The following is a 15,993-nucleotide window of genomic DNA, read 5'->3' on the forward strand; positions in this document are numbered from 1 at the left end:
TCTCCGGGAGGGAGGGAGGGAGGGAAGGAAGGAAGGAAGAGAGGAAGAGAGAAGGGAAGGAAGGACTACATTCCGAGTAAACTTTACGTTATATCTCTGTACTTCAACCCAACCAGGATCTACCTTGGCTGCGGGCTGTTTGCGGTGCTGGTTCTGGCGGTGTTCCTGGACAAGCTGAAGTCTGAGGGAGAGGAGAAGAAGCCGGGGCTGGAGCTGCTCATCGCCACGCTCAAACACCTGAAGGACGACCGGCGGCAGGTGCTTCTGGTGCCCATCACTATCTACAGCGGGCTGGAGCAGGCCTACGTGTCAGGGGACTACACTAAGGTAACTCTTACCCCAACCCCGACCCTAACCCTAACCCTAACCCTAACCCTAACCTAACCAACCTAACCTAACCCTAACCCTACTGGTGCCCATCACCATCTACAGCGGACTGGAGCAGGCCTACGTGTCAGGGGACTACACTAAGGTAGCCCTAGCCCTAGCCCTAGCCCTAGCCGTAGCCCTAGCCGTAGCCCTAGCCCTAGCCCTAGCCCTAGCCCTAGCCCTAGCCGTAGCCCTAGCCGTAGCCCTAGCCCTAGCCCTAGCCCTAGCCCTAGCCCTAGCCCTAGCCCTAGCCCTAGCCCTAGCCCTAGCCCTAGCCCTAGCCCTAGCCCTAGCCCTAGCCCTAGCCCTAGCCCTAGCCCTAGCCCTAGCCCTAGCCCTAGCCCTAGCCCTAGCCCTAGCCCTAGCCCTAGCCCTAGCCCTAGCCCTAGCCCTAGCCCTAGCCCTAGCCCTAGCCCTAGCCCTAGCCCTAGCCCTAGCCCTAGCCCTAGCCCTAGCCCTAGCCCTAGCCCTAGCCCTAGCCCTAGCCCTAGCCCTAGCCCTAGCCCTAGCGAAAAGTCCCGCTTTTGGGATGATCTGCCACACAACATATGTATTGATTAGTGAAATTTTGTTTAGAACAAATGTCGACCGAAAATGTATGTTTTTGCAGTCGTTCGTGAGCTGTGCGCTGGGTATCGAGTGGATCGGTTACGTCATGATCTGTTACGGCGTGTGCGACGCTTTCTTCTCTTTCCTGCTGGGCCGGCTCATCAAATTCACAGGTACGTAATTATAGGTGTGTGTACTTCCTTAGGTAAAGATAATCTCCATGCAGATTCATTGGTGGCATAAGATACTGTAAATGCATTTAAGATCGCGGTGGTTTTAAGTTCGCGGTAGCACCATGCACTGTAGTCTCTTAATGCCAGGGAAAATGTTCGCGGTGCTTTTAAGTTCGCGGTGAAGCGGCCACCGCGAAAACCGCGAACATTAATCCACCGCGAAAGTTTCTGCATTTACAGTAGTATCAAAGCCACTCATCCTGCCCCCAACCGGGACTGGGGGTCGATATAGGCTTCCAAATGTGACCTATTGCTGACGTCAAGCGCGCCGAAAGTCACGTGTCCACAGCAATGCATTGCCATTGGTTCAGGACACTGAACGAGTCAGTCAAAAATTCCAATTTTGAGTTGGAGAGCAGTTCATAATGTATTCATGATTTTGATTTTTACCACAGGGAGACTGCCGTTGTTTATCACCGGCGCGGTGGCACACCTATCCATGATAATCACCATGTTGGTGTGGAGGCGGTGTAGATATAACGTGTAGATATAACATGTAGATATAACATGTATTCCTGTTCCCTACCACAGGGAGACTCCCGTTGTTTATAACCGGCGCAGTGGCCCATCTCGCCATGATCATCACCATGTTACTGTGGAGCCCCAACCCGGACCAGCTGCCGATGTTCTTTGTGCTGTTCATATATAACAGATATAACATGTATACTGTTCATTATTGCAGGAAGACTCCCGTTGTTTATAACCGGCGCAGTGGCCCATCTCGCCATGATCATCACGATGCTGGTGTGGAGCCCCAACCCGAACCAGCTGCCGGTGTTCTTCGTGCTGGCCGCCTGCTGGGGGCTCGGGGACGCCGTCTGGCAGCTGGAGATCAACGGTGAGCGCCGATAGGGCTCAGCTTTAGAAGATATGATGAGCTGAACAACATTAACTTTACCTTTCGCTAGTCCCATCCTCATATTTGAGGGTCAGGGACTATGGTGGCATCCAGCATCAGCCTCTTCCACTTCGGTCTACCCAATCTAACTACCGTCTGTGGGAGTCTCTGGGTTTTGTGGTGGCGTTCGCCTGAAGTTCTACTGCAGTAACATGGAAAGTCGCTAGAGGCCCCAAACGCTAATTATATCTTCCTTGCGTCTACTTTTGTCAGCGTAACAAATATGATAAAGATTCATCCACTACTTCTCGAGTTATACTGTTCACAAACAGACGGACAGACACAGCCGCGAAACATAACCTTCATGCCCAAGGTAGCAACACTAGGCTCCAGGCTATATCGTTGATTGAAGGCTCACTACTTCATCTGCCTTTTCAGCCCTTTCCGTAAGAACCAAGAGGCTTCTCTAGCTGTACCAACTGTGTCGCTGGGTTTCGCGGTGGTGTTCGCCTGCAGTAACTTTCTCTGCAGTGCCGTAGAGCACCGCTAGATGGCCCAAAATATAATACTATCTTTCTTCTGCCTTTACAGCCCTGTACGGCTACCTGTTCCGTAAGAACCAGGAAGCGGGTTTCTCTAACTATCGACTGTGGGAGTCTCTGGGTTTTGTGGTGGCGTTCGCCTACAGCAACTTCATCTGTACCAACGTCAAACTCTACATCCTACTGGGGGTGCTGGTGCTGGGCATGATGGGATATGCCGTGGTGGAGTATAACGAGAAGCAAGACCCGGAGGAGGCTGATACAAAAATGTAGAATGAATGAATGGATGAACGAATGAAAGGATGAATGAATAAATGAATGAATGAATGCATACATGTCTAACTGAATGGATGAGTGAATGAGTGAGTGAGTGAATGAATGAAAGAATAAGTGAGTGAGTGAGTGAGTGAGTGAGCGAGCGAGCGAGGGAGCCAATGAGTGAGTGAGTGAGTGAGTGAGTGAGTGAGTGAGTGAGTGAGTGAAGAAGTGAGTGAGTGAGTGAATCCAAATTTATTTTTATCCAGTAAAAGTAACTAATTACAGGTTTGGTGTCTAACTTTCGCTCACTTACCTGGAGCCGCGATTGTTTCTCTCAGAGTGTTTTGCAGTTGAACTCCATTAGGATTAGCTTAGGTTATTTACATGTGCAGTCTTTGGCAATGAAATGTACTATATGTGTTTAATTGACGACATGTCCGATTCTTTGTGACCAAATTTGTGTACTTGGGATTATTTTCATTGATGATGTTCTTTTCTGTTAAGAGCCCATGTAATATTTTGTACATTCTATTATTACGCACTTGTGTGATTAAGGGGTTATTGCATTCTGTCCAGTATACCAACAATACGTATTTTGATATTGATCTAATAAGATATATAATTCACTTATGCGAACAACTTGTATTCTTCTATCAATTGTCGTATTGCCTATTTTAGTATCTTGTTCTTTTAACTTTTATTCGTTCTTTATATAGTGTTTCAGAATTGGTAGCGTTATTCTCCAATTGATGGTAACAGCGAAACCTGATGCATTATGTTGTGTGTTCAAGACAGACGAAATGGCGTATCTTATCTTCTATCCACAGTATGATTGAATTGAATTTCTCTATTTCAGGTTTATTGTTCAATAACAACATAATACGGACAGATATATAAATAAACAATATATTTCTTGGAAAGGTGTTCCTATAGTCGCAGTCATTTTAACAGACATTGATATCGTAAGACACTTTACAACTTATGCAACACAAGAGTTTGAATTGCATGAAACTTTTTGAAAAACGCCTGCATGATATCTTACAATATCGTGTGTTTCTTTCGAGATTGGGCTGTAGGTTATATACGGTACTACATGCTTATACACCTGTGTTATTACCCCGCCTTCCCGAAGAGAGCTTCGAAAGTATATATCTTTAATAGCAGGTACTTGTCACCACGTGTACTTTGACCCTACAGTGGGGGAGTGACCGGGGAACGGCGATTTTTTTTCTTTCATTTTTTTAAATATAATTAACGTTACTGAACGATACATGTAAAAATACAAATAAATGGACGAGGACGAAGTGACGACGGGGTCAAGTTGCACTTAACTTATTTTAGCGCCGCCAATTCATTTGGGACCGAAGGTCACTCTTTAGTCTGTAAAACGCAGAAATCTCGTGAACATTGCTTTCATCTATCCGGCGCACGTCCCACACAAACCATAACAGCGTAAAACGTGACCGACATCTAACATCAACGTACACAAACCCTTCTGTGTTAAACACAGGGCAGGTGGTGATGTGTGCATAGTGCTTGTTCAAGGGGATGTATACTCAACTGGTGTAACCGTTGGGAAGTGTTTTTATTGGACTGTCAATCCTTGTCAAGTACTTGGATTGCCACTATTTCTCTAGGACGTGTCAGCAAGCACTTAAAGGGCGTTGCCACCTACGCGCGTTCTGAAGGGAGTACTCAACACACGAACGGGGCGTTATGTTCAAATAGATCATAATTTTGGGCAGTAAAGCATGCATACTCCATGTACTTCACAGTATACGATAAAGTATCCGCTCGTTCAAAGACATTTTTTTTAAATTCAGTATTCTACCACACCTCTCCAAGCCTATGGCTGACTACATTTATTTGGAGATGAAAAAAATCTTCTCGTTATACGAAAAATAGAAATGTATACGTAAAACTATACACAGGTAAGGACCACGGCTATTCTCTTTTCGTCTTGTGTAGTTTGGTGTCTTTTATAATAATTATATCATACTTTATTTTCGTTCCCGAAAGCTGCTCGGCCGGGCCCCGGTTTGGAAATGTGACGTAGGGCTTAAAGGGCGTTGCCTCCTACGCTACGATAATAAATGAGGTCAGGGCGGTTTCGTTATTCTTTGGGACATAGTTTAAAGAGCGAGTCATGCACCGGCCTGGGTTTACATAAGAGACGCCCTTATTTTCACTACAGGGAGAAAGAAATAGCCTCCAATGCTGACACGAAGGAACGGTCTATATATTGCTAGCTAAACACGATCGTCGACGTGCCGTATTCAATGTAATCTCTTTATACCTTGTTGTGCCTAATGTGTGCTTTGTAAATCCCCCGTCCCACTAGATGGTGATCAAACTGCGACCTTAATTGGATTTGCTGCATAATTGGACTGTCGTGCAAATTGTAAAAGTGTGACTGTGAAGACAGCAAATTATACAAAGTAATTTAAAAAGAATTATTCTTCTACCTATTGATCATGAAATTCGTTGAGCGCTCTGTCAAATCGCTCGGTCGCTGCGAAGTTGCAGCGAGATCGTACAGAAGTCGCCACCCTAGTGGAATGAGGGTGCTGCTATTTATCCATAGCGGCTTGTGGACTTTGACACAGTTTTGTAACCCCAAAAACCTACAGTACATTGACTCATGTAGGACGTACACAAGACTAGTCACCCCTGGACAACATACACAACCGCTATGTTTGGCTTCCAACTTATTCATTGCATAAACAAGACGATGTTTTCGTCAGGATGTCCTGTCACGAGTAGCCTCAGCCTCCAGGCCTTACTACGGTGGCATGGATAGTAGAATTCGGCAAAACGGAATATAGTAGAACTAGAAGCCAGTACACATCGGGTGAATGGTCAATTGCTCGGAGTCGCAAACCGGCTCCGATTTACTCCATTGTTAGTGACTTCGCTTATCTGCAGGACAAAAAGGCACCGAATGCTGGATAATTGCACGAAATTGGAGAGAAGCCAAACTTGCAAATATTCTACCCACAGCCAGCGTAGTTGGAGTGGTAGAGACTATGTTATGATCAAGGAGGATAACCTCCTTGGTTATGATGGTCTGGGTACCAACCAACCGGATAGTAGTTTGCTACAACGTTTATTATACATTACAGTGTACATACAGTCGCTTCTCTGCTGTTCCATAAGCGAACAACCAGGATTGTACCCAGGCTAATGTTATGACGCATAGAGACAGAAATATGCCCCGTCCCGCCCGGATGTGGAACCCTCGTGGCGACCTGACGCACGTCTCGGGCAAATCTTGGCGTTTCCCGCCAGGGTCAAAGGTCTGTCGGTTTCACAGGTCCACACGGCTCCGTTGCTAGGTGTGCCCTGCTAAGGGCATACTCTCCAAGTAGAGGTTTGGCTCAGAGGGTTTTGACGTGTTTTAGGCTGTTGTATTTTTACTATTTGTGCTGTTAATGTCCCTTGGCCTCGATACTAAGGAAAACGGTACAAAATAGAAAGTCAGATAAAAACACCTAAAAACATGTCACAAACAGCCGGAGCCAAATCTCTGCTTGGATAGGACGTAATATAGACTGTGTGTATACTATAGCGGGAAAACCTCAGACGGAGGACCAAACATGACGCTTTTTCACTGGCTAGCAAAGAAATGCGGCTTCGCAAAGGCTTGTACAGTGGAAGCCGCTTAAGCCCCGGTCACAAAGCGCGTACGATTCCTTGCGATTCCTTCCGATGCGCAGGATAATCGCAGTGCGACGTAAGTCGGAAGAAAATCGGAAGCAATGGTTTAAGTATATAAAGCCGTGGTCACAAAGCGCGTAGTGGACCGTACGATGAGGTCATAAGAGCGTGCCTGTGTCAATCGCAGTGAATCATAGTAAATCGGGGAGCGTCGTATGGCGAAAAATAGAGCTGAAATGGATTTTGAACATGTTCAAAATTTCGCTATCGTCGTAAGGTTTTATTTGCCCCCATAGCAGAGTTCATTACGGCAATTTTCGTCTACTGATGAGGTTATAGATTTATGATTTTTTAGTATGTTGTGATGGTTTCAGTTTTACCTGATATTGTCGATATTGACGAAAAGGGGAAATATATCAGTCGCAACTGCCACAATCGCAACCAGAGAACAGCGCGTCACGCACAGGTGATGCAGACAATTGTTTGATCGCTTCATGCACGTGAGTTTATAATTAGATCAAATCTCAGCTCTCGTCGGTCTTGGGTCAGTTTACCATAATCGTAATAACCATGGTGACAACTCGAACATAAAGGCAGGCTCTATGAGTCGGAAATATATATGATATAATGCTTATCATTTGATTTTTGTATGATGGCATCTTTTTGTTGATAGCATATCATGATACGATCTTCGAAAGAGCCTGACACGTAGAGCCGGCAAGCAGACCGAGATAACCATACCAGTACTCACGCTTGATTTGAACTTTTGCTTGTAATACTCTTGTTGTCATGGTCTTTTTTAATTTATTTTTACAGTTAAAGATATTATAGGAAGGTATTTAACAGCTACGTCCACATGTTTGTTGGTTACAGAAGCACAAAAGCAGTCAGACGGCTATACAGAAGAGACACAAGTGAAAAATCGTGCGACGCTGGGAAAATTTTGAACACCATCCGATGCGTTGCGATGGCTTGCGATGCTTACGATTTTCTTGCGATGTACTGCGCTCATCGTACGATATGCGGAATAGTCCATCGCAAGGAATCGTACGCGCTTTGTGACCGGGGCTTTAATTACACACCCAATTTACCAGCGAATCTCGTGCAATTATCCGGCGTGTACGATATGCGAACTTACCCAGTTGGACCGCACCGCCACGGGATTTTGGGATTCCGTGCAATTGACCGAAGTGTGCGTTTATCCGACGTGCAATTAACGGGCTTCCACTGTATTTTATTTTATCAAGAACACTGGTTCACCCCTACGCTTCTCGCTATGTGTACTGGGTTCTTTTACATGCATAGGTCTGACGCTTTGTGAGGCTTATACATGAAGCTCCCACGAGGAACACATGGCTTTACGTCTGTCAATCTGTGTGTATGAATATGACTTTTGCTTTGTTTTTGCTTTGTAAAAGTCAGTCGTATACACTTCAGCAATCCGATGATCTTTAACAAATTAACAAATTCTGCGTCAAAATACGCGTTGATACGCGACCATAGTAACAGAAATTATACACATCATACGTTACTCTTTTTTGAGTCCCTTACTCATGTGGGTTTTGTGTCAGTCAAGGAATGGTCAGGCAAACGATGTCGATGGGTCATTCAATTTGACGATCACTTGTAACTGTCAAAATATGCCTAGAAACGCGTCACAGCACTGAAGTTTATTAGACTTGAGTATACGTCTCCACTATACTGTACACAGCCCCTCCTAGAATGCCAACATATCGGAGGTCACTCATCTTGGCTCTGTGCCAAAGGCTACATGACGACTTCCGAAAGGTCAAGAAATGTCAAGTGGACATTTGTGTTCCCAGCGGAAGAACCTTCTCACAACGATAATCAATCGTCGCAATGCAAGTCTAGTCAAGTCAAATTGCATAGCACAACAGCCGGATGGAGCACTTTTCAAAGTCTTAACAAAGGCACAAACAAACAAACAAATCGTTGTATAAGACTGCTAACTCGTTACATTAATCTAGTAGAATTTAAACATAGACTCAAAGTAATACAATATTCATTATTGATAGAAAACTCATTGAGTGTTGTATGTCTGCTGTAACTAGAAATAGAAATAGAACTAGAAATAAAATTTAGAAATAGAACTAGACTTTAGTACTATAAAGACCATTTTTTCCAAGGCACCACTGTGATAAGAAAATTGTTTTTGTTACGCAATGCTTTGTATTCCATCTTTATATCGCGCACAGGTCAAGCGGCGATGTGCACTGGAGCCGAGTGCAGGTGTTCGCTATTATAGGACTGAAGAGCCGCTGTCGGTGACTGGTCGTTCGGGTCATACCCTTGTTGTGCACCGTGTGTAGTGGACAGTGGCACATAAGGCAGTACGTTTTCTTGCTATTTCTGTCGCAGGTTTTTTTTTTCCTTACACGGAGGGGTTGATAGCCCTTCCCCTTGAACGTGGTCGAGGCACCTCCTCGAACACGGGACCCCAGTTTGATTTTGCGTCGCCTCCGAACGACAGGGGCAGCCCCAATAGAGATGCCTCAGTGGGTCCCTTAAAATCAACATTGGTGACTGCTTGCGATATATCTCTTTACAAGAGAACCTAACAAAATAGATAGAAATATTTCAGCTTTTTTGGCGATGATACTGATACAAATTGGGGGTCTTCTGTTCAACATACTTTCACCACATCAGCCTTAGCAGCGATTAACGCAAGTAATATTTCGGAGAAAAATGACAGAAACTTTGGTTAGCGTTACTGCTTATATTGCGACCTCTTCAAAAGAAAATTAACAAAACAGATTGCAAAAGTTCTTTATTCCTTGGCACAGTTGTAACTCATAAGTCTCCTGTTTAACATAATTTTACCACCTCTTCCTTCGCAACAATATAAAGCAGGAAATAATTCCAGTCACCCTAAAATCAACTAGGTTGGTAACGTTAGGTAGGTAATACTTCAACGTTACTGCAAGTTACAGTATGTTACGATTTCAAAAGAGAAAGGATAACAAAGTCCTGCATTTCTTGGCACTTTTACAGCTCAGAAGTCAACATACTTTCACCGCCCCAGCCTTAGCAACTATTTAGCAGGAAATAATTCCAGTGCTAGTCAGACGACAAAGCCGGTTTTAGTGAACTGGGTTCCGGCTAGTCGGGCCAAGCAGAGGTTAGGCTCCGGCTTTTTGGACTCCAGTTGGAGGCCTTTTGGGCTTTTTTATCATGCTTCCTATTTTGTCAGGTTTTCTTGTTATCCATCGGGAAGTTTGAAAACTTGACAAAATGGAAAGCCATATGAAAACGCCTAAAAAGGCGCGAAAACAAATTGGAACCTAACTTCTGCTTTGAGAGTGGGTTCCAACACGTCGTGCCTTGCGGGTCGCCTTGACACCGCGCGCATGCGTGTTCCCTCAGGTTGTGGAGGGCGAGGCCGCCATTTTGCGTGCTGAGTGGACGACATTATCACAGTCCTCCCGCGAGTCGCTCTGTTTGCACTAGGGGCGTTGAACCGAGCAAGACCGAAAACCCTGCCACAGAATCGCCGCCATGGAGAACGGAGGGGACCAGGAGGAGCCTAAAATCGAGCTTTTCGTGAAGGTAAGGGTCGTCGTGTGGAGAAAACCGTGCCGTGGTTTGGCGGTGGAGATTTTTGAAGTGTTCGAGCGCGCCTTGCTTGCTTGAGTAGTTGACAAAACAACGTGGAACCGGCCATGATTTTAATCCCTCTCGGACCCACTAAAAAGGGTGTGTCTCTAAATGGAGGCAACACAGCGTCCAAGAAGAAACATCCGTCCCCGTTTTGGACGGTTTAAAGGGGAGAATTTTTCCTCTCCGAGACGGATGGTGTTTTAGGGAAGGTGTCAGACGACGAAATTAGTTTGGTTGGCTAAATTTTCAAAATGGCCGCCCGCGGGGCCACACACACAAAACATGAAAAGACGGTATTTATTTTGATCTTTTGCCTCTGCAAATCCAATGTTGTGAAGCCAAAGCGATTGTGCACGCAGTCACTATTGTACAGGTGCCCTCAGGGCCCAAATCCTTGGCCTACGTAGTAGTCATGTCATTGCTTCAAGGTAAAATTTGTGTCGCACTTTGTATGCTTTATGGTAATCTTTTGTCGCTTTAGCATTTTGGCGTGAAAGATTTATCATAATTTGTATTCAGTTCAGCAGTAGATATGCCATATCCTAAATTCTTCAAATCACAAGAACTCCCCATAAGTATATATAGCAGAACGTCTAAGTGTCAAGAGGTTGGGAAGAGTATACTCGAGAGTGAACTTTTGTGAACCCTGCTATTAGCTCTTCAACCGCACATACTTTACTTGAAGGGGCCTGCTGGCTTTTTGGGAGCGTGGAAATCCGATGTCACGCCGTCCCCATGGGGTGATATTGAGCATCTGGCAGTGAAAAACCTGCAAGACCAGTAGCAAGTAGTCACCTAAACTGGGCTGGCGATGAAGCCTGCAACTAATGTGTCATTACTCTCATACTGAAATTCAAGCAGAGGTTTGGCTACGGATGGTTTTTGACATCTTTTTAGGCCATTTTATCAGGCTTTGTAATTTGTCAGGCGGACAAAAGTCACAACGAAAACCTGACAAAATTGGAAGCCTGATAAAAATGACTAAAACAGTGTCAAAATCCAACAGGAACCTAACCTCTGCTTGGAGAGTAGTGTCACTCTACACCTGTAAGAAATGATGTCACCTTGCCACACAATACATGCCTGGAATAGGGTTCCTAAAAGGCAGGCTTATATTTGCTCATTCCAGCATGCCCGCCTTCCCTGCCATGCTTATCTTGTCCATTCATTGCCAAGACACGAGTCTCGGGGTCAAAGAATTCCGCAGCACAGTGGCGAGCATTGAACCTCTCGCCTCCTGGACAAAGATTCCCCCCTCCCCCTGCAATCTAGCCTCTCACCCCACTTGACATTCCTTTTGGCTTATGAAGAGACTTCCCAAGCGGAGTGTGAAGCGACAAAAAGAAGAAGAGGATTGTTGAATGGTGCCCTAGTTTGTCATGCTGTGAATCATGTGTTGATAGGATTGGGATCACCTAATGACGGCCCCTGCTGTCCCCCCTCCACCTCATTGATAAGACAAGACCTGTTGTACCTATACTAAATGGAGTGTGCTCTTCAGAATGGAAGGATGTTTTCTTACTGTACCATGTGAGCTAACAGCATAACTCGCCAGTGCTTAGATACCTTTGATGCCAGTGTTGCCAACTAGTTTAGCTTTGTCAGAAATTAACAGGGCCAAAGAAATTTATTTATTTATTTATTTCATCTTGAAAACAGATGGGTAGCCCCTACAACAGTGCATAGTTGATTTCCAAGGGGGCCCATCAAACATACATGTAAAATAAGAAATGACAGTCACATGGCCGTAGAAGGGTCAAGGCTTGTAAGAAACAGCAATGAAAATACCCACCCCATCCTTGATTAAACATGCAGAGTAGTATATGGGGGGTTAAGGGTCAGAAACATCCCTCAGAGTAAATACGACCCCACCCATCATTTTTGAAGGCAGGGTAACACCGTAGGTTCTATATTTGTGATGACTAAATGCTGCGGTTTGTAGAATTCCCTGGCACAGTTGGTATGCCATGTTGGTGGGCAGCTGCTATGTGTAAATATAAGATAACTCCATATCTCGTTACTGTTATTGCCAAGAAAGATTCTCTATGAGGGGGCAACCGTTATCACCATAATGTTTTATTGTACATTTATCTTGTTGCTCAAAATGCTTTTTATTACTTTATCACTTAAAACACACTTTCTTAAATACTTCAGGAAATGTATCATTGTATGTCGCAATGTACATATATAATTACATCAGTGACTTCAAAACATCTTCATGTTTATTTTTGGATATGACCCAAGATTTCTAAATGAGCTGAGGCAGTACTACACACTCTTGCAAAATGTTAGATAAAACATCGAGCTTTGAAACAACAATCCGTTCAAACCACAGTGAAGTTTGCTAACAAGAGTGCCATTGATGGTCAAGTGGTGTTTATTGGCAAACCCAGGCAGTTGGGCCATGTAAACACTGCCCTGATTTTAGAATGGTGCCTGCGATAAAGAAGGGCATTTATCACCACATTCTTGGGCCATTATTCAAATCGGTTGGAATCCATTGTTGGCTGAATGCCCCTGATGACGACATGCTTTTTTTCTTACAATGCAAGGTGTAAACAGGGTTGATTGGTGTTGTTACTATTTAGTCATCATACAATGGATAGACCGCATTTTGTATGGAAGTAGGATTTTGGAAATTGACAGCTTTCAAAAAGTGAAACTCGACTGAAATCATATTTATCCCATGCATTTTCTGCTGGATTTGACTTGTAAATTACATGTATTTTTCCCAGTATAAAGCACTTTGTGTTATCACCAGTAAGTAATGGATATGACCAGCCTTTATGCTGATGTCCTGAATAAAACAAGAGATCTTTACTCTGCGTTATGTATTTAATTGTTCACTTGTATTGAAAATATGTTTCTTGGTTTTTGTTAGCAGCAATTTGGTCTGAGCATTCATTCTTGTTAGATATAATTTTATAAGGAATAGTTTGTTTGACAAATTGAAAAGAAGACAAGTTGCCATCCATTGTTCCTGTTAAAATTGCAGTACAATAACTCTTGGCAAAATTGCACACTTTGTTGAAGGTAGAATTATTGAAATTGTTAAAGTTATGATGGCAGTAAATAATGCATTGTGAAGCAAGTTTTATCACTATCGTACAGTAGGAACAGATTTTTTTCACAAATATACGATCCACGATGACCTACATGGTTTGAATAAACCATTAGTAATTGATGAGCATGTGCCTGCTTATTTAATCATGCTTGTTGGGGCATGTTTCAAAAATGCGTCATATTGGTATTGAAAAGCTGCCATATTTACAAAAGAATTAAGATGTTTGCCATTTACTCAGCAGAAGTCATAATTTTTTTGCTTAAATCGAGTTAGAGCACCATGCAAACACAACCTTTGTACTTGTTATGATTAGAATACTGTGGGCTGGTAGCTAAGGGGAAAACCAGTGGTACTGTGCTATCATTAGTCATAATTCGTGTTTTTACTTCAACCAAGGGTATAAAGAAGGTGTGACAAAACAAAAATCAATCATTTACTGTTTATAGATAACATAATAAAGGCAACTTCTTAAAAAACTAATTGTAAGAAAGAAACCCCGAGATGTACTTATTGTTAGCATAAATGCAGCACCTTTTTGAGTTGTAATTGTATCATGTAGTATAAATGTGTTAGTAAACTCATTCTTGCTCATAAACATAAATTAAAGCAGGCTCCACAAAGCTCTGCATGTTCATTAGCAATGCAAGAAAGAAATACACTTCATACAATTATAGTATACCAGTATCAATACATCTTTGAGACGTGATTGTTGCTTGAAGTACTATTATTGACAATTTGACATACTTGAGTGAAATCTGTACATTTTTATTTTTCCAGGCTGCATCAGATGGCACCAGTCTTGGGGACTGTGTGTTCTGCCAACGGATCTTCATGATCCTCTGCCTGAAGAAGATCAAGTTCAGTGTCACAACGGTAGACATGACCAAGAAGCACCTCTTCAAGGCGCTGCCCTCCTTAGGCACCAAGATCCCCTTCCTCATGATAGACGGGGAAGAGCCCATCACCGACGTCACAGAAATGGCCAACTACTTGGAAAAGAGGCTGGCGCCCCCGATGTACCCCAAGCTCGAGCCCAACAACCCGGAGGCCGCCATGGCAGGCACCGAGATTTTCCAGAAGTTCTCCAAGTTCATCAAGAACAGCAGCCAGGCCGACGAAGAGCGGTTGCAGCGCGCCCTCTACATTTCGCTGGTACAACTTAACGAGTTCCTGATCAGACGGCTTCCGGACGAAATAGACGACGACACTGACGAGAACAGCCCCTCGGAGAGGAAATTCCTGGACGGCGACCAGCTCACGCACCCCGACTGCAATCTCCTTCCCAAGCTGCACCACGTCAGAGTGGCCACCAAGGCACTGAAGGGTTTCGAGATCCCCCAAGATCTTACAGGACTCTGGAGGTACCTTAATTCGGCGTACGAAACCGAAGAGTTCAAGAAGACGTTGTATCCGGACGAGGAGGTCACCAAAACGTGGCAGAAGCACATGGGTAAGGCCTAAGTAACAAACTGTTACTGTGTTAGTTTTCACATGCATACGCAATCAGAGAAAGATCGTGGTATGGAGCCTGCTTTATAAGGACCATTTAGTATGCAGCATTGGGATGACATATCAAGGGAAATTGTGCACAGTTGAAAAGTATTATTTAACAAAGCTTAAAAGTATATTTGCATCTCTTACAAAATGGTTATTCTGTTTGATCACTTTCTCGTCTAGTAACAGCAGTGAGATGTAGGGTTGTCTCCAGGTTTAATTTTTTCCCCATCCCAATCATTGTTTCGGAGACCATGTTTTTAGTTTTCATTGATAAATCTGTCATTTCAAGCTTGCTGAAATGCATGTTTATCAATTTCATTCATAAAGTTCAGGTATTTTTGACAGATGGAGTGAAATTTTTGTTCATTCCAACAAGCAAATTTTAGACCCTGGGACAGAGGGAGAAACGGGTCCTGGAGACAGCCCTTGTGTGATGATACTGTAGTAGTAACTTGCCTAACAAATTTGTGGTGCTACTAATATAATAATGTTTGCGTCTGCTTCAGCTTGACAATGATGAGTGTGAGACGATTAGAATCATTTGGGAGAATCTTTTAGTTCCTCTGGTGGTGGTCGGCTGTCCTTAACTTCTCAAATTCCTGTCGTTAAACTTCAGGAAATTCTGTGGGAATTTTTTCTCGCTCATCTGATTCTAGTACTTTATCCTTTCAATCACAATCATATAGCATCTACAACAAGAAATATAGTATCCATCCAATCTTTTAATCATTTCATTATCATTTTCCCTCTTAATCCATCCACGTAGATCAGACTTTCATGGGTGATTTCTTTCGGAGTCTATAAATGGCCAACTTTTAATTCTAGACATTCAGTGAACGCTTTCTACAATCACTACTTATGTTATATTAAGTTTGTTTTTATTTGCAGGGCTCGAAATACAAAGTGCATGTGCTCCCCAAAATTGGAGCTGTGCACCTAATTCCTGTCTTTAGGTACCCTGGTGCACCTTGATATTTCTGTAAGATGACGTACATAAATGCACTGTTGTATTACTTTCTTGTAATTTTCAAGTTCTTTATAAAATTTGGATTTATTTAACTTGTGTTGTGCACCAGAGTTTCTTTTATTTTTATGGGTTAGGTGGTGACCTGGTGCACCTAGATATTTAGATATTTCTGTAAGATGACGTACATAAATGCACTGTTGTATTACTTTCTTGTAATTTTCAAGTTCTTTATGAAATTTGGATTTATTTACCTTGTGTTGTGCATCAGAGTTTCTTTTATTTCTATGGGTTAGGTGCATCAGGTTACCTTATCGGTTATCCTCCCAGAATGAATTTCGAGCCCTGCGTTGCCTAAGATAGATGTGACTGATATTAACGTTGAGCTTCTTGGCTGTCTTCAG

The 15,993-nt window shown here is 43.4% G+C and overlaps 2 protein-coding genes and 1 long non-coding RNA gene across 4 annotated transcripts in view; all 3 read left to right on the forward strand.

Moving 5' to 3' along the window:
* The window catches only part of LOC118422372 (protein unc-93 homolog A-like), a 17,216-nt gene extending 14,367 nt beyond the window's left edge, over positions 1-2,849 (forward strand). Inside the window, exons 6-9 of the mRNA XM_035829891.1 lie at positions 60-327; positions 980-1,091; positions 1,834-1,989; positions 2,581-2,849. Of these exons, the coding sequence (XP_035685784.1) occupies positions 60-327; positions 980-1,091; positions 1,834-1,989; positions 2,581-2,804 (760 nt within the window). The 3' untranslated portion in view covers positions 2,805-2,849. The remainder of the gene's footprint in view (positions 1-59; positions 328-979; positions 1,092-1,833; positions 1,990-2,580) is intronic.
* A 6,967-nt stretch (positions 2,850-9,816) lies between these two features.
* LOC118422645 (chloride intracellular channel protein 4-like) overlaps positions 9,817-15,993 on the forward strand; it is a 10,228-nt gene continuing 4,051 nt past the window's right edge. For both annotated transcript variants that reach the window (XM_035830304.1, XM_035830303.1), the window contains exons 1-2: positions 9,817-10,013; positions 13,906-14,578. In XM_035830304.1, the coding sequence (XP_035686197.1) occupies positions 9,963-10,013; positions 13,906-14,578 (724 nt within the window). In that variant the 5' untranslated portion in view covers positions 9,817-9,962. The remainder of the gene's footprint in view (positions 10,014-13,905; positions 14,579-15,993) is intronic.
* Positions 14,585-15,992, forward strand: LOC118422646. Its single transcript, XR_004831944.1, has 2 exons — positions 14,585-15,726; positions 15,886-15,992. It is a non-coding gene; the product is annotated as an uncharacterized LOC118422646 (long non-coding RNA).

Source organism: Branchiostoma floridae, chromosome 9 (genome assembly GCF_000003815.2).
Source record: "Branchiostoma floridae strain S238N-H82 chromosome 9, Bfl_VNyyK, whole genome shotgun sequence".
Classification (NCBI taxonomy): Eukaryota; Metazoa; Chordata; class Leptocardii; order Amphioxiformes; family Branchiostomatidae; genus Branchiostoma; species Branchiostoma floridae.